The 18,826-nt window shown below is 47.7% G+C and overlaps 1 protein-coding gene across 2 annotated transcripts in view; it reads right to left on the reverse strand.

Moving 5' to 3' along the window:
- The window catches only part of Slc24a4 (solute carrier family 24 member 4), a 134,065-nt gene that overhangs the window by 38,886 nt on the left and 76,353 nt on the right, over nucleotides 1–18,826 (reverse strand). For both annotated transcript variants that reach the window (XM_035445738.1, XM_035445737.1), the window contains exons 3-8: nucleotides 11,207–11,283; nucleotides 8,506–8,580; nucleotides 5,583–5,667; nucleotides 4,861–4,964; nucleotides 4,083–4,157; nucleotides 659–684 (exon numbers count right to left, since the gene is read on the reverse strand). In XM_035445738.1, the coding sequence (XP_035301629.1) occupies nucleotides 659–684; nucleotides 4,083–4,157; nucleotides 4,861–4,964; nucleotides 5,583–5,667; nucleotides 8,506–8,580; nucleotides 11,207–11,283 (442 nt within the window). The remainder of the gene's footprint in view (nucleotides 1–658; nucleotides 685–4,082; nucleotides 4,158–4,860; nucleotides 4,965–5,582; nucleotides 5,668–8,505; nucleotides 8,581–11,206; nucleotides 11,284–18,826) is intronic.

Raw genomic sequence — 18,826 nt, forward strand, 5'->3', positions numbered from 1 at the left:
AATCATTCTCCACCTAACTTTTGAGACAGGCTCTCTTACTGATACTGGAGCTTACTGATTTGGCCAGACAGGATGGCAGAGAACTCCTCAGGGATCTCCTGTCTCCACCTCGCCAGTGCTGGGATTAGGATGTGTGTCCCCAAACCTGGCTTTTTATGTGGGTGCTGGGGATCTGAACTCAGATCCCCACTGCTTGTGAAGCAGGTATTTACCAGCTCCGTGGTTTTTATAGTAAGACCTTTAAGTCCCCTGAGCTTGATTACTCTACAAGTCACAAGGGAGGGATCTTCGTGGCATGCCTTTGTCTTGGTGCCATCTGAGACCCTTTATTCACTGCCTTGCCAGGGCACCTCTGATACCTCTCCCCCATAAACTGACCCATGACCAGATCCTTTCTCATTCTTGTTTATCTTCGTGTAAAGTATGACTGCCCTCATTAATTTAGTTTTACATGCATCTTGATAGTAGGCTGGGCAGGAACCTTGGAGGAAACGATTCTTGTCACTCTAATAGGACAAAGGCAAGGCCACTTAGAATGACAGCCCCATCACTTCCATAAGCTAGCAAATCTCTGTTTGCAAAAATAAATCTGAAAGTGATTTGGCAACCCAACATACCCAGATACTGGCAGTTAACAACAAAAATGTTAAAAACTTACCACACAATTTCCTCATCGTATATGAACTAGAAAGCAAAGGGAACAAAGGGATACACTTAGTCCACTGGAAGAAAAGTGCAGGCTCCAAAGCACCTGGATCTAACCTGGCCTTTGATCTCTGCATTTCCCAGTTGCTCAACCATAGAAGGTGACCTTTCCTTAGTGGGAACTTACAGCAGCTGAGATGCAACATGCATGTGCTCCTGCCCACCAGCTCAGTGTGGTCATCCCAAGAGGCGGCCTGTGTTGCTGGGGCAGACCTGGCAGGAGCTTCCCTTGCTACAAGAACAGAGTTGCTAAAATTCAAGAGAATGCAGAGAAGACAGCTATACACCTGTGTCTACACAGATAAGTGGTAGATGGACAATGACGTCATTCAGCACATAGGCTAATCTTAAGTGTCAACTTGCCTGGCTTCAGGGATACCCAGATAGTTTGTAGAGTATTATTTCTGGTATGTCTGTGAGAGTGTTCATGGAAGGGACTGGCGTTAGAATCAGTGGGCTGAGAAAGGAAGATCTACCCTTCCTCACTATGAGTAGATACCACTGAATTAGCTGAGGACTCAATAAAAAGGCCAGAGGATGGTAAAAATGACCCCATTTCTTCTTCCATGTTTTCCAGCTTGTTAACTCTATAACTCACGCCAGTGGCATCATGGTTTCTCAAGCCTTTAGCTTACAATTGGGTTATGTTACTGAGTTCCCTGGGTCTTCAGCTTGCAGGTGGCATGATCAAGATCACTTGACCCCAATACATCTCTATCCATCCATTCATCTATCCTCCCATCCATCAGTCCATCCATCCATTCATCCATCCTTCCATCCATCAGTCCATCAATCCATCCATCCATCCATCCATCTATCCTTCATCCATCAGTCCATCAGTCCATCCATCCATTCATCTATCCTCCCATCCATCAGTCCATCCATCCACCTCTCAATCTATCCTATCACCCCATCAGTCTCCTATTGGTTCTTTTTTCTCACAACCCCAACTAACACACCTCCTATCCAGCATCCCTGGGACAAGACACAAATGAAGGATGCTCTGTGGCCAAGGCAGGGGGTTTAGTCCAGTGTAGGAGGAGGCGGCAGGGATGCTCCCAGCAACCTGACCATGAAAACAAAAGGGTCCCTATATATGGTACCAGGAGAGGCTGGGGGCTTTGTCTAGGCTGGGGTCTACTGTTGGTTGCAATGGGCAGCACACACAGGCCCTGCTTTAGGAAGCCACTTCAAACTCCCTAGCCAGACATCATTGGGAGCCTTTTGGACCCAAGGCTCTGAGGAAGGTCACTCAACATAGGGAGAGGAAGGATCTGAGAAGCTTTTATGAGGACAGTTTTAGCTTATATACTCAAAGGAGGGCTACTGGCATTTATAGGCAATGACAGCAAGAATGTGATGTGAATAAGACATGGAGACAGTTCTACACTGTGAAGTTTTTTCACATTTGGGATGAGAAATACAAAATGTATAACAAAGATAGTAAATACATTACAACAAATATTTAGGTAGTAGAAAAATCACGACCGTGACTTTGACTCTATTGTATAAATCCAAGTGTTTAAAGTGGATATTTAATTCACAACTAGGAAAATTTATTCTTATGAAAACTGAAGAATGTTCCTTGGTCATTTTAGAGTTTTATGAGGAATAATTCATTGTCTGGGAAATCACTTCACAGCGGGGAGAAGAGTACCACTCAAACACTGGCACCAGTCTGCCTTTGCAGTAGTGGGCTGGGAGAGTTTCTGGATGGGCAGCAGATGACATCATTGGATATTCCAGTGACTTTCTGCCAAAATGATTACCAAAAGAACGTCAGTATTTTATGAGTTATTTTTATTGCCCATTTATGGTTTATTTAGTATACTGTGGATTTATTTTTTGAAATCTCACATAGCTATCTTGTTTCCCCTATCTATGTCATTTTCTGAGTGTGGAGGGCAGTTTTGGAGCTGGCCTCAGTCATCTCACTGATACCTATGCTCTCTCTGAACATGGGGAGGAGGAGCTGCTGACTTGCCTCTGGCCATTTCTAAGGTGGAAGCCACAGCCTTTTTGTAACCTGACCTTCTCACCTCCTCACTTTTATAATAAGGCAGGTGCTTCGCAAACTACACTGCCCACTGTGGGATGACCTGCTAAGCCTTGAGGTTAGTTGACAGCTACCAGAGTGTTCCTGAAGAGGGTGCTCACCTGAATGTGTGACCTGAGACCATTTCTCTTCCTAGTTCAGACACCCCCAGATTTCTCACTCAAGGGGTCAATGGTTGCTGTCTTAAGCTGTTAGGTTTGGGGAATGTCTTTCTTTCTTTCTTTCTTTCTTTCTTTCTTTCTTTCTTTCTTTCTTTCTTTCTTTCTTTCTTTCTTCCTTTCTTTCTTTCTTTTTGACAGTATCTTACTAAAATAGCCAAAACTGGCTTTGGACTCACATTTCTCTTGCCTTAGCTTCTCAGGTACTTTATCTCTGGTCCTTGACTGCAGGTGTGCCCCACCCATGCCCAGCTCTGGAGGAATTTTGTTACAAAGTAGTAGATAACTAATATAAGGGTAGTCATACCCCTGGGTCTGGAAAGATAGAAAACTGTCACACATTTCCTTGAAATCCATCATGCCACAGGCATCTGCCCTTGTGCACTGCTATAAAAACCTAAACTGCACCCCTATGGATGGCACAGACATGATAGTGCACTTTACTGTTTGGGCCACAATGCCATCCCAGCTCTTGGGGCCTGAGGGGACACATTCCACACTAACTTGCTTGGGGTCCTCTTTTGACACCTCTGCCTTTTCACCCTTTTTCTTGTCCCCAGCTCCCAGCTGCCCAGTGATGGCTTTGAGGTAGCCCTCTCCCGCTCTGCAGTGTCACAGAACCCAGAAACCTGCTTCTTCCTATTAACTGAATACAGGTCCTTTCTTTCACACGCTAGGCTAGCACTCGGCCCCTGAGCTGCATCTGCACATTCTTATAGTTTTTATTTTGAGATATAGTTGTCCCAAATTGCCGAGGTTGGTGTTGCTGGTGATCCTCCAGCCACTGTGCCTGAGTATCTAGGTTTACTGCCCAGCTTGAAGCCTGTTTCCTAGAAGTCGGTCTGAAGAGTGGGTGGGTTTCAGTGTCGGAAGAGCCTCATGTGAGCACATGCTTGAACTTCCACTTTATATTTTGTTTTGTCCAAGGCTTTTCATCATCAAAATGCTCCTGGATTTAATCCCAAGGCTGAGGTCTTTAGAAAGGGAGGCACAGTGTGGGAAGAGGTGTGAGGGGCCAGTGTGAACACTGAGAGTGGGGTTAACACATTCCACTGTTGGTGCTGTGACCTCTCTTGTCATAGGGTCAAGAACAGACAGGCAGGCACATGTGCCTTCACGAGGCCCTGGCCACCCAACACTTGGGGGTGTTTGGGGTGACTCACCGCAATGAGCACGACGACAGAGAGTGTGTAATACACAGAGTCACGGCACACAGCCCACCATGTCAACCGCACCACCTGCCAGGTCAGAGAGAAGTTATCAGCTGCTCTTGCCTAAAGGCTGGGAATGGGGCCAGCTGCCCAGAGAGAGGAAGGCCTTGGGGTGGCTTCCCAGTTACCTCTAGTTCATGGCTACAGCTTGTAAAGACAACAGAACCAAGTAAAGTTCTCAGGTGTAGGGAACCCAGAAACTGTTCTGCTCTGTGGTAGTGGCCAGGCACATGCCATAGCAAGAACTGGCCATTAATATTGAGATAAAAAGCATCACCATGCCCATCAGCTGCCTATCTCTGTCATCCCGAGCAAGGTAGGGCCTTGCCATGATCTCCCACTGAAAGGCAAACCTAACATTCCCTGAGACTCTTGACCTAGTATCAAATGGGTTCTGACCGCAGCTAGCCTTGTGCCTGTAGGCAAGCAGCCCAGATGGCTCCAACCAGGGTCCAAGGAGATCCTTCCTAAGTAGCTGCTGCTGTTGCATAAATGCCCACCATAAACTGGTCAGGTCCCCAAACATGGCTCTAGCCTTTCAGGCTCTCAAGCTGTTGGAAGGGGAGGAGTGTCAAGGCCACTGTATGGGGAGGACATGGGTTTGGAGGTCAACGTAGATAAGTGGTATGGCTAGCCTCATCAGGGTGTCCTCATTGCTACTCCAAGCATCTCAGAAGCTCACCCTACAGGGTACTACTGGTCAGGCAGGCAAAGAAAAAAATCCACTGACCTGTCCAGCAAAGAGTCCACATACTCCAATGATACATAGGATGTTAAACACAGCAGAGCCCACAATAGTCCCCACACCAACATCTCCATGGGTGATGAACACACCTGGAATGAGAAAAAGACAATGGCTAAGCCAGACAGTGGAGCCCTAGGAAGCTGCTCCTCCTATGGACTTACGCTTTGCTATTAAATCAAAGTAAATGCACCCTCCTCTTCATCATCATTATCATAGGTATGGTGTGTGTGTGTGTGTGTGTGTGTGTGTGTGTGTGTGTGTGTGTGTGTGTGTGTGTTGACACATGTGTGGCAGTCAGAGGACATTTTTCAGTGGTGGGTTCTCTCCTTTGGTTTAGGTGATTAAAATCAAGTCTTCAGGCTTGCAGGCCAAGCACTTTTACTGGCTGAGCCATCTCAATGACCAGAGCCCATGTTTTTAAATAACTGTATTGAGGCATAATTAACATGTCTAGTGACGCAGTCCAGCAGTTTGGCAGAACCACATATTTTTTACAACAAAAGTCATAATCTAATTTTAGAGCATATTCATCTCATAAGAAGCCCAGTACCCATTAGAACCCCATACTCTAAGAAACCACCCACCTACTTCCTGACCTCTGACTCCTTGGGTTTACAGGCGGGGAAACTGAGTCTCAGAGCTGGTAAACGGCCCACAACAAACCCCGGCTCTCTCTGCACTGTGTCCTAGCTGCCTGCTGTCCTTACCAATGACAGAAGCAAACAGCTCTGGTGTTGAGCTTCCTGCAGCCATGAAGGTGGCACCAGCCACATCTTCACTCAGATGAAGTTTCTGAAACAAGAGAGAACACAGGTAACTGGGGCTGGGTGTGTCAAGGGTGGGTTGGACACAGTCACTGGGCTGGTAGGCAGCAGACAGCTCTCAGGGGCACAGTACTGCTCTGAGCCCAGCTCTGCAGCCGTAGCCTCTTCTCCTGAAGCACATACCCTATGCCTTCTGCCAGACTTCAACTCTCTCCCATGCCCATCTGTTTTCTCTTCATTTTCTACACTTCTAGATCCCTGTTGATGACACTTGAAGAAGTCTTCCCCACAATTGTAGAGGCAGCCACACCCTCTCAGATGCCTCATAGAAACAGATACTGTCGCAAGGCTTTGCCTTGTAGTACACACACTTACCTTCCCTCTGGACCATGAAGGCCAAGCTGGCATTTGCCACCTGTGGGTCCCTAGAGCCTAGATCAGGGTGGAGTATGCACTGGTACACAATAAGGGTCTAGAAGCTGTCCCAAGGCTGTGGGATCTGAACCCTAATACATGCCTGCTTCCTACATTCTGGATGCTTCTCTGTGGCAAGCCCAGCATCTAGACAGAGTCTCAGACACCCAGAGGGCCTGTCTCCAGGATTAAGCTGGCATGGGACAAGGCTAGGAGCTTTTTGTAAGAGTCCATGGTGCTCAGCAAGGCCACATTCCGGCCATTGAGGCCCATCATCTGATCCAAAATGGAAGACAGGGAACTCCTAGGTAGCCCTAGGTGGTCTGGGCTCTGGAGCCCTGCAGGAAGGTTGGGTCCAGCATCTCCTCCCCATTGGTCAGCTAGATATAAAAGGGTCAGAGCTCTGGCCTTGATACAGACTAGGGACATAGCTCTGCTTTCCAAGTCCACTCACCTCAATGCCGCCAAAGAGAAAAGTCTGTAGAGGAGGTAGGCGCCTCACTTAGCATCTGCAGCCACCTTTCCAGGATTGAGGCCATGCTGCCCGCTCTTCTGTTACCTCCTGGCCTTGGCCTACATCATTCTTCCTAGAATTCTCTCCCCTGTGCTTGCTGGAAATACTCCCCACTTCCCCAGCTTGGACAAACGTCATCGCCTCTCAAAAGTCTTCCTAGGCCTCTCCCCAACAGTGACATCCTCTCCCTCTAGCTTCCTTGTCATCAAAGGCAACTTAAAGAGGACTAAGACCAACACCCTCAATCATCCCTCTGTCCTTAAGGCCACAGGCGACCCTGATGCACTGACACCCTCAATGTTTGCAGCCCTAGCCGACTTTCCATGGGTTACTCTCAACCCTATTGTTGTGGGTTTCCAAAGCTATCACCCAGGGAGTGGCCTGTGCTCACATACATTAGTCTGATACAAGGTATTTCCTAAAAGGCTCCTAGGTTAAAGGCTTGGTTCCCAGCGCAGCAGTGTTCAGAGCTGGGCTTTGGGAAGAGACTGGATCATATGGGCTCCGTCCTCATCAGTGGATTAAGTCACCAATGGAGTCATAGTTTTGATGATATTATCTGAAAGCACTGGAAACTTTTGGAGGTGGGACCTAAAGAAAAAAGTGGGTTGCTAGGGGTGTGTTCTTGGGGTAGTGATTTGTCTTCAACACCCATCTCTCTGTGTCTCTTTCTGGCCACCATGAGGGGAGTAGTTTTGTTCTATCAAACCTCACTGCCATGGTGTCTGCCCCATCACAGCCTAGAAACAATGTAGCTGGCTGACTTAAACCCCTGAAATCATGAGCCTAGGTAAGTATCTTCTTTCTTAAATTATTATGTCAGGTGTCTTGTCAGAGAGACAAAGATCTAACTCACATACGTTAGGGCCATGGCTGAATTTTTCTTAGGTGGGGGCAGTTTCCAGAGCAGCCACAGCATCCTTGTGGGAACCACTGTCCCCCAGCCTTCATCCTGCTGCACTAATCTCCCATGATTCATGGGGGAGGGCAGGGAGGAGTCTGGAGGGAAAGCTCACAATATGGGGGACCCAGGTTCTAAAGCGGCCATTCCCTACTGTGCAGTGACGCAGCACTCCCCTGGTTGTGCTAAGAAACAAGTTGAAACGAGGGCAGGCATCTGTCCCCATCTGGAAAATATGACCTCAAAGAATTGGGTGACTTCATAGGGTGGGAGTGGCAAATCCCTAAAGGGCTGCACTTGGTAAGTGCTGCAAATAAAAGTATCCCCCCCTCCACTTGATTAGAAGCTACAAGCAAGGCAGAGCTCAGGAGTTCGGGGTCTTACATATGGGAAAGGGGGAACAAAGGAACCGAATAGCTAGAGTGAGAACATTATGTACACGGGGACACCTGTCACCATGGCTCAGTGTTCACCCAGGGGAACTCTTAGGGAGCACAGATCCTCTCTGGGACTGCCACCTATGGTTTGTGGGAAATGTGCCAATGTAGCCACAGGCTTGCCTGTTTCCTGGCTGGCCAGATTTGGCTCACACCCCATGGCTCCTAGAATGGTGGTTCTCAACCCATGGGTCACGACCCCTTGGAGTCCCATAGCAGATATTTACATTACGATTCATGACAGTAGCAAAATTACAGCTATGAAGTGGCAACAAAAATAATTTTATGGTTGGGGGGGGGAATGTCACCACAACCTGAGGAACTGTATTGAAGTGTCAAAGCATTAGGAATGTTGAACACCTCTCTTTCTAGAGTATGATGGCCTGGAGGGTGACTTCACAGAGCCCATGTCTTCTGCTGAGCTTTGGGATAGGATGCCATCACTGACATTGATTTGGTGTGGCACTAGGTAGCCAAATGATGGTCTGCTCTACCAGAGTGCTTTCTGTCCTATTCCAACCTTCTTGTCCTTGTCATCTATACAACAGATGCTCCTAGTCACGAAGGGCTTGGGGGAGGGTTCCAGGTCCTTCCACGTACCTCACAGATCTTCTCTAGGGACGGGACAAAGAAGTCATCACACACGATGGCCAGGGCGTAGAACATGTAGAGAGCCTGGGAAGGGAAAGCTGGTTTCAGTGAAGTTCCCACACCAGGCTTCCGGCAGAAGCACACGCGGGAAGCCCCAGCAATGGAGAATTGTTCTCTCCATATCCTCCCTGACAAGGAAACGGAGGCCTCAAACGGGAAAACAGAATGCTGAGAGGCAGACAGTCATAAATCCAGGTCACACCGGTCTGTACTTTCTCCTAGAACTGTCACAGAGTAAGAAATGCAGATTTGGAGCTGGGCAGGGTGGCACGTGCCTACAGTCTCAGTCCTCGGGAAACTAAGGTAGGAAAATCGAAAGTTCCAGGCCAGCCTGGGCTACATAGTGAAAACCTATTTCAAAAATAGAAGAGGGGAGCTGGGAAGACAGTTCAGTTGGCAAAGTGCTTCATGTGTAAACCTAAGGAACTGAGTTCAGATCCCTAGCACCTATGTAAAAAGTGGGCGCAGTGACACATGTAACCCCAGCTCTGGGGAGGTAGAGACAGGAGAGCTCTCAGAGCTTGCTGAACAACCAGTCTAGCTGAATTGGTAAGCCCAGGTTCAGTGGGAGATGCTATCTCAAAAAATAAGGTAAAACCCAGTTGAGCAAAACACTGGTTATAGAACTCTGGCCTCCATAAGCATGTATGAGCATGTGTAGACATGTGTAGACATGGACTCGCAAACACATACAGAGAGAGAGAAAGAGAGAGAGAGAGAGAGAGAGAGAGAGAGAGAGAGAGAGAGAGAGAGACCCACTAACACACACACATGAAGTAGGGAGGGAGTCATATTTTAGCCTATGTAGGTCAAATGGTCTCTACAAAACCAAAGCAGCCCTGGAATGGGTGTGCATGTGTTCTAATAAAACTTTATTCATAAAATCAAGTAATGGTTTGGGTTCGGTCCTCTAGTCTTACCTTGGTAATTACCACTCTGCAGGTTTCTTGCCAAATTCCCAAATTTTCAGGTTTTGTTCATAGGGCAGGGCCACAGAACATGGGGAAAACCTGCCAAATTTGCATCCCCCAGTAACCGGGGATGGAAAACCAGGGCGCCTGAAAGGTAATAACCCCATCCTAGGAATAACAGCAGACCCACAGCTCAAATTTGCCCACGGTCCCCATTCTAACCACCACTTTCATTAGTGGTTTATCGTGCCAATCACAACTTCACTCATTCGTCATCTTCTTGTTCTTGTTCTCCGTCAGAGAATTAAATTATGTCTAGAAAAAGACTAGCGGTTGGCTGGATTTAAATTTATAAGCAGACAGCACTGGGCAGCCCTATTACTAAGCAGGAGGAAATTTGCTGGGGCTGATTTGAAGAAAAACATAAAAAAAAAAGCCAATTGTGACCAGTCTCACTTCCTGGCAACCATTCAACAGCATCTCCCACTGGTTCCCACAGGGGCCAGAGAGTGTTTTGGGCTCTGTAGACCATGTACTCAGATGCAGCGTTTCAGTCCTGCCACTGAAGTCCAAAAGCAGCCACAGAAGCCAGGTAGTGGTGGCGCATGCCTTTAATCCCAGCACTCAGGAGGGGGGTGGGCAGGTGATCTCTGCGAGTTCGAGGCCAGCCACCGAGAGCACAGCAATGAATGGACTGACTGTGTTCTAATAAAAGACTTTACTCATGAAGGGGCTGGGGCTGTAGCTCATTTAGTAGACTGCTTGCCTGGCATACACAAGGTTTAATCCTCAGTACCACATAAATTGGACACCTGTAATCTCAGCACTTGGGAGACGCATGTGAGAGAATGGGTGGGTGATGTGGGGAGTGGATCAGAGGTTTGTGGTCACCCTCAGCTACACAGTAAGTCTGAGGTCAGACAGCATACAGAAGAGGCTATCTCAAATAAATAAACAAATGAACAAACCTTTGCAAAAATAGGTAGGGAGGTGGAATCTGGCATGGGCTAGGACTTGTCCTGTCCAAGAACAGCAATCTACACTTAGGGCCTGACTTCCTATTCCCACTTAAGCTGCTCTTGAACTCCACTGCCTGCCATCAGGGTTCTGTCTGAACATGGAGATGGCGATGAATCCAACCGCCCTGAATGTGCTGGATCTCATCTGAATGTAAAGAAGAATGAGAAAAGTGGAACTCAATCACAGGAGCTATGGCAGCAAGCATTTACAGAGGACCTGTGGACTGCACCATGTCTGATGCAGTGGACATCTAGCCCTGATGGGTACACAGGGGCCATCACCCCTAATTTATGAAAATAGAAAATGAGACACAGGAAAGAACTATGTCCTTGTGCTGGGAGTGGAGACACTAGGTGACACCTGGCAGTTAAGAAAAACCTCTTGTTGGACAAGGTAGCCTAGTGTCTATTTTCTTCCCAGACTGTCACATGGATCAAATAAGCACTCAGACACTCTACAGTTGCGACCCCCTCAGGGGCAACCATCTCAGGGGTTGCGTGTCAGATATTTTCATTATGACTCACAACGATAACAAAATTACAGTCATGAAGCAGCAACAAAATAATTTTATGGTCGGGGGGTCACCACAGCATGGGGAACTGTATTAAAATGTCACGGCATCAGGAAGGTTGAGAACAGCTGTTCTACAGTCATTATATACTACGGTCATTATACAGATGAGGCTCCTGTAGTGGCTTCCGGCCCTTGAGGACACTTACACCGAGGATGTGTAGCAGGACAGCACCATGCTGTCGCTCCTTGTTGGAGAACAGGTCTGTAGGGAACTCGTGAATCGCTGGAAGAGAAGAGGAGACAGTAGGTGTTAGGCAGCACCTTCAGCAAACCCACCAGACACCCACAGTCCACCAAGGAGCTCAGGATCCCTGGCTTCAGGCTGACTGACCACAGAGGAGGCCAGCTGCATCTCAGTGTGGGGCAGACTGACGCTTTTAGGAGAATGCTGGTTGCCGGATTAGCCATGGATATCCCAGCACCTGAGAGCTAACTGGATTGAGAGATCTGTCTTGTGTCTTTGAAAGATAGCATAACACACACCACACACACTGGAATGGCCAAATATGAAAGACAGACACGCTGCTGGTGGGATGAGAAATAGGGTGGCTTTAGGAGCTCTTCAGATAGTGACACGATATGCCCAGTGACAACTCATCTGCCTCAGAATGCCCACAGCCCGTGGAGGAATGGTCCCTTCTCACTGTGCATTATCTCATGCTACTGGGATGCTGTCACAGTTGCCAGCCCTCAGGTATCTGGCAAGATTGCTGGTCCACAGCAGGCACCCAATAGATGTCCCAGACAGAAATCCTGCTCTGTAAATACAATGTGGCCCTAAGCTCCAAAAACAAATGTTGCAAAATCTCACTTCTCAACATCAGATTCACTTGATGAGAAACTGAACCTGGCAGCTATCCAGGCACCAGACAGCCTGGACAGTACAAGAAGTACTTAAAGAAAAATGTCTTCATTCCCTTCTTTGTATTTTTTCTTTTCTAATCAAACTTCTTATTAGAGAATGGCAGCTACCACTTGAAGAGCCTGCCTCTGCTACTTGGAGATGGGGAATTGTGGAGGAAGAGACTCGGCGCCCCTGTGGCTGGGCTTCTGTTTCGGGAAGCGGAAACCTCTGGGACTTCGAAGCACACAGATCCTTAGACCGTGGTTCTGCAAGAGATTTTAAGACATTTCCCAGTTCTCAAGCCAGTGTGAGGAGAGCTGGTGACTGGCACAATCCTGGGGCATCTTTGAGAAGGAGAATAAACCTCTGCTTTCCTGAGGTGGAGGGCAGGTCATCTGGCCTCCAGCCAGGATGGGGCTATGCATTATATAAATAGCTTTGTCCCTGGTGTGACGAGACTTTGCACAGAGCTGCTGCCTTCTGTGCACGCCTAAGTGCTCGAAGGCTGCAGGGCACCGTGAATGTCACCCATAGTCTTAGTTTTGGCAGCAAATCAGTAGGTGACCTGTAGAGCTCCTAGCTGTTATGGGCCCCCGTAACAGCTCAGAGCTTTTTCCACTGTGGGATATAGGTACTGAACTGTGCATGTACCAGCCTCACAGAGAGAAGGGACGGGGTGAGAGAATCCAAGACTCTGGATTCACGGCTTTGGGTTCATCTTTGGTGTTTGGAACAAGAAACATCCCCCTTGGTGGTGGCATTTGAATGCTTGATCCCTGGCTGGTCTTGTTTAGGTAGCTTTGGGAGGTGCAGTTTTGCTGGAGGAAGTAGTCATGGCCGATGGGCTTTGAGAATGTAGAGCCCCACCCTGTTCATGCACGCTGCTCCATGTTTATTGGTGAGCTATGATGTCTCTGCTTCCGGCTCTGGCCACCATGCTTGCCTGCAGCCATGCCTCCTCAACCATGATGGAGTCTTATCTCCCTTATCCTTCTCTAAGTTGCTTTCAGATGTGATGTTTTGTCACAGCCACAGAAGAGAGACTCATACACCTACCTATGGGCTGTGTGGTTGAGTCACCTAACCTCAGGGCTCTCTGCTTCTTCAGCGACAATGTACTGTGAAAGCACAAGGCTTGTTGAATATAGATGGCATTCTTTGGCTTGCACAGTAAAGGCGTCAGTGGGTAGAGGGCCATACCAGCCCTCTTAATTGGCTACTGGCTGAGACTGCTCCCTGCTGCAGGACTGAACCCTCCAGAAGCTGGCACGGCACTAGTGTCAATCCCTGTCACTCTCACCCTGTCACCAAGAACAACTCTGACCTTCGGACACGTCCTGTGCCTGCGTCCATTGTCTTTAGAGCAGATGGGTCGAGCTTTCGGGATACACGTCTATCTCTTAGGACCTGAGTGACCTTAGCAAGCTGATTGTGTGATCCTGACAGACTCTGTGTAAGACAGGCGTAACCCTGACGGCTGTTCACCTACCAGCACATTCTGTCCCCATGGCTGCAGCTGATTGAGTATCCTTGGTTTGTGAAAGTAAAGGAGATGATAAAATAGCTTTGCAGGGGTGGGGTGGGGTAGGGTGGGGAAGAAAGGCCATAGATGGTGAGAGCAGGCCACGGGCTGTGCAGGCCACAGGAGAACCTGCCTGCTGGAGCAGTGTCATCCCAGGTTCCTGAGGAAACCTTTCTCTTTCCAGCTTGCCAGGATGAGGAGAACCCAGACCATGCTCAAGTGTGTGAGGTTTGCAAGTCTGAGAGGGTTCACTGCCCCCCCAATCCACCCTGGGGAGGAGGGAGGGATCAGCAGGGGACACACATGGCTTTTGAGGTCACACCTAAGCTTTTAAGCTGCAGAAATCCCTGGTGGCAGGTGTAGGGGGGAGGAGAGATTTGTCTGCAGGCCCTGAAGCCCAGTATCCTCCAGAGCCCAGGAGGAGGGAGCTGGAGGCAACCCAATGAAAGGCAGCCTTCCCTTTGGTCCCTGGCCCCAGAAGGACTGTCTATCACTGATTATGGACATACTCAGGCATCCTTATACACAGTATCTACCTGTTTTTGCATTCTGCTTTGGCATGTATACAAGACCCAGGACATTTGGGAGATCTCTCCTGCTATTCGTGAGCATTGAAAGGGAGACACTAGAGGCCTTGGGTCTGTTAGTATCCACAATTCCTTCAGCACCTACAAACTTCCACTTGAAATCCCCAAGGAACACTTTAGCATTGCTGCAGACACAGAAAGCTACATAGTGATTTTCTGCCAGCATTGTCCTTTTCAAGCTATACTTTTGCCAGTTCATCAAAATGTATGAATTTATTCAGTGGGCATTTCCAGACCAGCCACTCAGTGAAGCTACACTCTGGTAACTGCTGGATAATATTCTGTGTATCTTGAGCCTCCTTGAGCACAGTGGCTGCATCTTGGAGGGTGACCTGACTTTCAGGGACCACCAAACCGATTGAGAAAGCAGAAGCCTACTAATGTGGGAATACCTCTATCCTGAAAGAGTAGGAGTTGACACTTGTACCTCAAGTGTTTACTCCACACCAAATGTCAAGCAGGGTGCTGAGTCTCCGGCATCTACCCCTGTGGCATACCTGGCCCCAGAGCATGGGGCAAGTTAACAACTGACTGTCTTAGGGTTTCTATTGCTGTGAAGAGACACCATGACCATGGCAACTTTTATAAAGGAAACCATTTAATGCGGGCTGGCTTACTGTTCAGAGGTTTAGCCCATTATTGTAATGGCAGGAAGCATGGCAGAGTGCAGGCAGACATGGTGCTAGAGAGTTCTACATCTTGATCAGTAGGCAACAGGAAGTAAACAGTCTACCATACTGAGCATAACTTGAGCATATGAGACCTCAAAGCCTGCCCTACCCCCACAGTGACTCACTTTCTCCAACAAGGCCACACCTCCTAATTGTGCCACTCCCTATAGACCAAGCATTCAAACGCATGGGTCCATAGGGGCCCCACCTATTCAAAGCACTATACTGAATGATGGTGGAGGCCTCTGGGACAGTGACCAGTGGACTGAGCAAGACACCGCTGACTTGGGGGGGAGTGGAGGACATGACATGAATCCATAAAAAGGAGGACACCCATGTCAAGGTCATCCATCCATCCATCCATCCATCCATCCATCCATCCATTCATCCCAGCCAGTCAGCTGTCTCCATTTTTTGTGGTGTGTAGTTCTCTGAATTTTAGAAATGCATGAGGTCATGCCCCCACCATAACACTCCAAGACAAAATAGTTCTATCACCCCCAAAGTCCCTTGTGCTGAATATTTATAATCAATACCTCCCTAGATCCCAAATCCTGGCCACTAGGGGTTAATATGTGCACTTTCCAGAAGGTCCTATCAGTGGAGTCCTATGACAGGAAACTTTTCAGTCATCATCTTTCACTTAGCAAAATGCTTAAAGAGACATCCATCTTGTATGTTCCTACCCATTCAGACTTCCCTGTTTAGTTTCTTTGACACATTTTGCTCCTCTCTCGTCTCACTTGGCTGGGTCTGTATCCACGGCAGAACACCTGGACACTGTGTTCTTTGGGCATCCTGTCTAAGCCCTCTTTTCTCTCTACTCATTCTCTGTGGTTTGTTTTTTTAATCTCTGCAGATGCCTCCCAAGTTTTAACATTTCTGAGCAGCAGTTGTAACAGAGCCCTTGGCAATCCTGTAGGTACCCAAATCCCATCCTCAGTGAAATGGTCCTCCATCTACATGAGCTGCAGGAAGGAAATCTGGCACAGTCCTTGATACCGCCTGTCTCCTCAGTTCCTATGGCATAGGAAAGACCAGGGTGCATCCAGCTTCCAATTCCCTTCCTTCCATGGACCTTCCCATTGGGGACTAGTCACTTAAGTCATCATGTGCTGTGTTCTGATGAGCCTTGACTTGCTCTGCCGTGGTTCTGACTGTGAAATAGGTCCTGTTGACCATGGGGACTTCCAGAGAAGAAAAGAGGTCAACGTTCTTCTCACTGCTGTTTCTACGGGCAACCATGGCTACAGATACTGACAGGCTCTGCTGATAACAGCCCCACATCCTGAATTCTGAGCAGGGTGTTTGGGGGGTTTGATTATTCTATTTCCTGCTTGCCTCAGTCCATCTGTGGTGCTGTAACAAAACATTCTAACCCATGGTGCTTACTAAACACAGAAAACGTACTTCTCTCAGTTTTAGAGGGTCAAAAGTCTAAGATCAAGGCCTTGCTTCCTAGGTCATGGAAGGTGCCATTTCTCTGAGCTCACACATAGATGGAGGTCAGGCATCACTCCAGAGTCCTCCCCCACTAATGCTACTGGAAATTAAACCATGGGCATTATGCATGATAGGCAATTACTTTACCACTTACCTATATCCACATTGCTCTTTTAATTTTGAGACAAGGTCTCACTAAGTTGCCTGGGATGGCTTTAAATTCACTTTAAGGTCCAACTGGCCTTGAATTTGTGGTTCCTGTAGACTCAGTAGCTGATTTTATAGCCTTGCTACCAGGTTTGGCAGAGCCTTGTTTCTAGGGATGCTGACCAACCCTCCAATGGTGAAGGCAGAGTCCTCATGACCCAACCAGCTCCCAGAGCCTACCTTCTAACACCATCACTTTGGGGTTTAAGATCCCTTGCAATTTGTTTTTGAGATGGAATATCATTTATATAACTGACTGGCCTCAAACTTGTGACTCCTGCTTGTTTCCTGAGTGCTGGGATTATAAATATACATCACCATGCCCAGCTAGGACTCCTCATATGAGTTTGGGGGTGACCCAAACATTCCGCCCATGGCACCTCTTCCTCAGCTGTTTCTGTACCGCTCTGAGTACCTGGTTCCCTGAATTAAACTCTTTTCTGAGTAAAATATCTTAAGATGGTGTCTACATCCTGTAGTGATCTGACTTATATCACCAGCCTCCCTGAGAGCTGAGAAAGGGACTGGGAAAGCTTATTTTTCAAACCCATTCTTGAATCTGCCCACCTTTTCATCTCTACCTCCTGCTGGACCACCACCCTGACCTTCTAGCTAGCCTCCATCCAGCAGCCAGGCAGCTTCTCCACATCAATAGAAGACAAATGCTGAAGCTGGTCCAGACTTTCCAAGCTCAGCACTGTCTGATCCTCCCTGTCTGTCTGGCCTGGGTCATCCCAAGGTGTGCTTTCAGCTCCAGTCATGCTGGCCAGGCTCATGCTGCCACATCCTGGCACAACCTGCTACCAGGCCAGTGTTCAGGAGGTGTCAAGCCTTTGGCCTCCTATCTAACTGATGGGCAATTGAAGAGTCCTGCTCAGAAGGTTTTGCGGGCCTGGCCTGCCTGGGCCTGCAACCCTGGCACTAGGCTCTTGGCCACTGCACACACAGTGCCTCTCCACAGATAGAAAGCCCACAGAGCTGTGCTTTCTGTTTGATGCAAATCTTTCCCAAACCTTTCAATTAGTTGATTCTCTTTAAGGAATGTAAACTGTGAAGTGAATTTTTTTTTTTTTAAAGAAACTGCCTCCAAACATGCCATTTTCTTTGCTTTCTGGTAAAAATAACCCCATGTTCTAAGCCATGACGTTTATTATGAAACTATGAAAAGGAGACTGGGAGGCTGGGAAGTCATTTAAATAGCTTCAAATTTCCATTATTTCAACTTACATAAGGTATGTGTTTTAGAAACCACTCAGGCGCCTGGAGCCAAAAGCCAAGGAATCAAGATCCCCCACCCCCACTTCAGTGGTTTAAAATAACTTGGATGAAAATCTCATGCCTTTCATGGGCAATAGTTCACATGTTAAGGTCTTACACCACTGCTTCCTGTCACAACCAGGAGTAAACACAATCAGATGAAGCTGTTGCCTTAGCCAGCATGAAAAGGAGTTTGAAATCCTATCTTCAGTACAGTCCAAAAATAGATCATGCACTAGAAAAAATAAAATATGACTGAAAACTTCAGCAATAGGATTGTTCCTTCCTGGAATCACAGAATTTTATACCTGATGCTACCCAGACACTACATTTTTGTTGATTTCCACCCAGGAAGGAATGAAGATTCACAGGTGTCACAAGAGCTGTGTGCCAAGCCCTATGGATGCTGAGCACCCTTGCTGGCCTCATCTCATCAGCCCCCAATCTTACAGGTGACGTGAGTGTCCAAAGAGGTCAACTGTTTTACTCAGCATCCCAATCACTTAGTGCTCCAAGAGCCAGAGCACAGACCATGCTAAGCTCAGACAGGATGGCTGAAGTCCCTGGACCATGGGCTTTGCCACCATCAGTTCCAGTGTCCCGGGCTCAGTCTCAGTGACCACCAGCCCTAACTCAAGTCCAACTGCTGCAGCATGGACCTTTCGTGTTCTCTGAAGGTTCGTGTGTTAAAGGCTTAGTCCCCCAGATATAACTATCAGGAGGTCACAGGGGCTTTAAAGGCGTTCTAGTGGGAAATCCTTTGGTCATCAAGGACATGCCCTCCTCTCTTTTGATGGCCAGGAGATGACATAATTTCATTCCTCTGAATTCTACTGTCCACTTATTGATTGAATCATTTACTCTTTTGTGGTTTCTTTGACTTCTTCCTATACTTTAGATATCAATTACCTGTCAGATGAATATCAACAAAAAATTCTCTCCCATTCTGCGGGTTGACTCTTAGCTCTGTGTGTGATCCAGTCAAACCATATTTGGGCATATGCCCCAAAGAACCAAAGTCACTTACTATAGACACAGCTTCCTATAGAGACACCTGTGCCTGTCACACTGTTCACAACAGCCATACTAAGGAAACTGCCTAGGTGCACAGCAGACGAACAGATAGCGAAAATGAGCTGCACATATACACAGTGGCGTTCTACTCAGTCCTAAAGAAGCATGTGTTAGCAGAGAAATGGGTAGGAACCAAGCCTCATTATTTTAGCTGAAATAAG

This window comes from Cricetulus griseus, chromosome 5 (assembly GCF_003668045.3).
Source record: "Cricetulus griseus strain 17A/GY chromosome 5, alternate assembly CriGri-PICRH-1.0, whole genome shotgun sequence".
NCBI classification, from domain to species: Eukaryota; Metazoa; Chordata; class Mammalia; order Rodentia; family Cricetidae; genus Cricetulus; species Cricetulus griseus.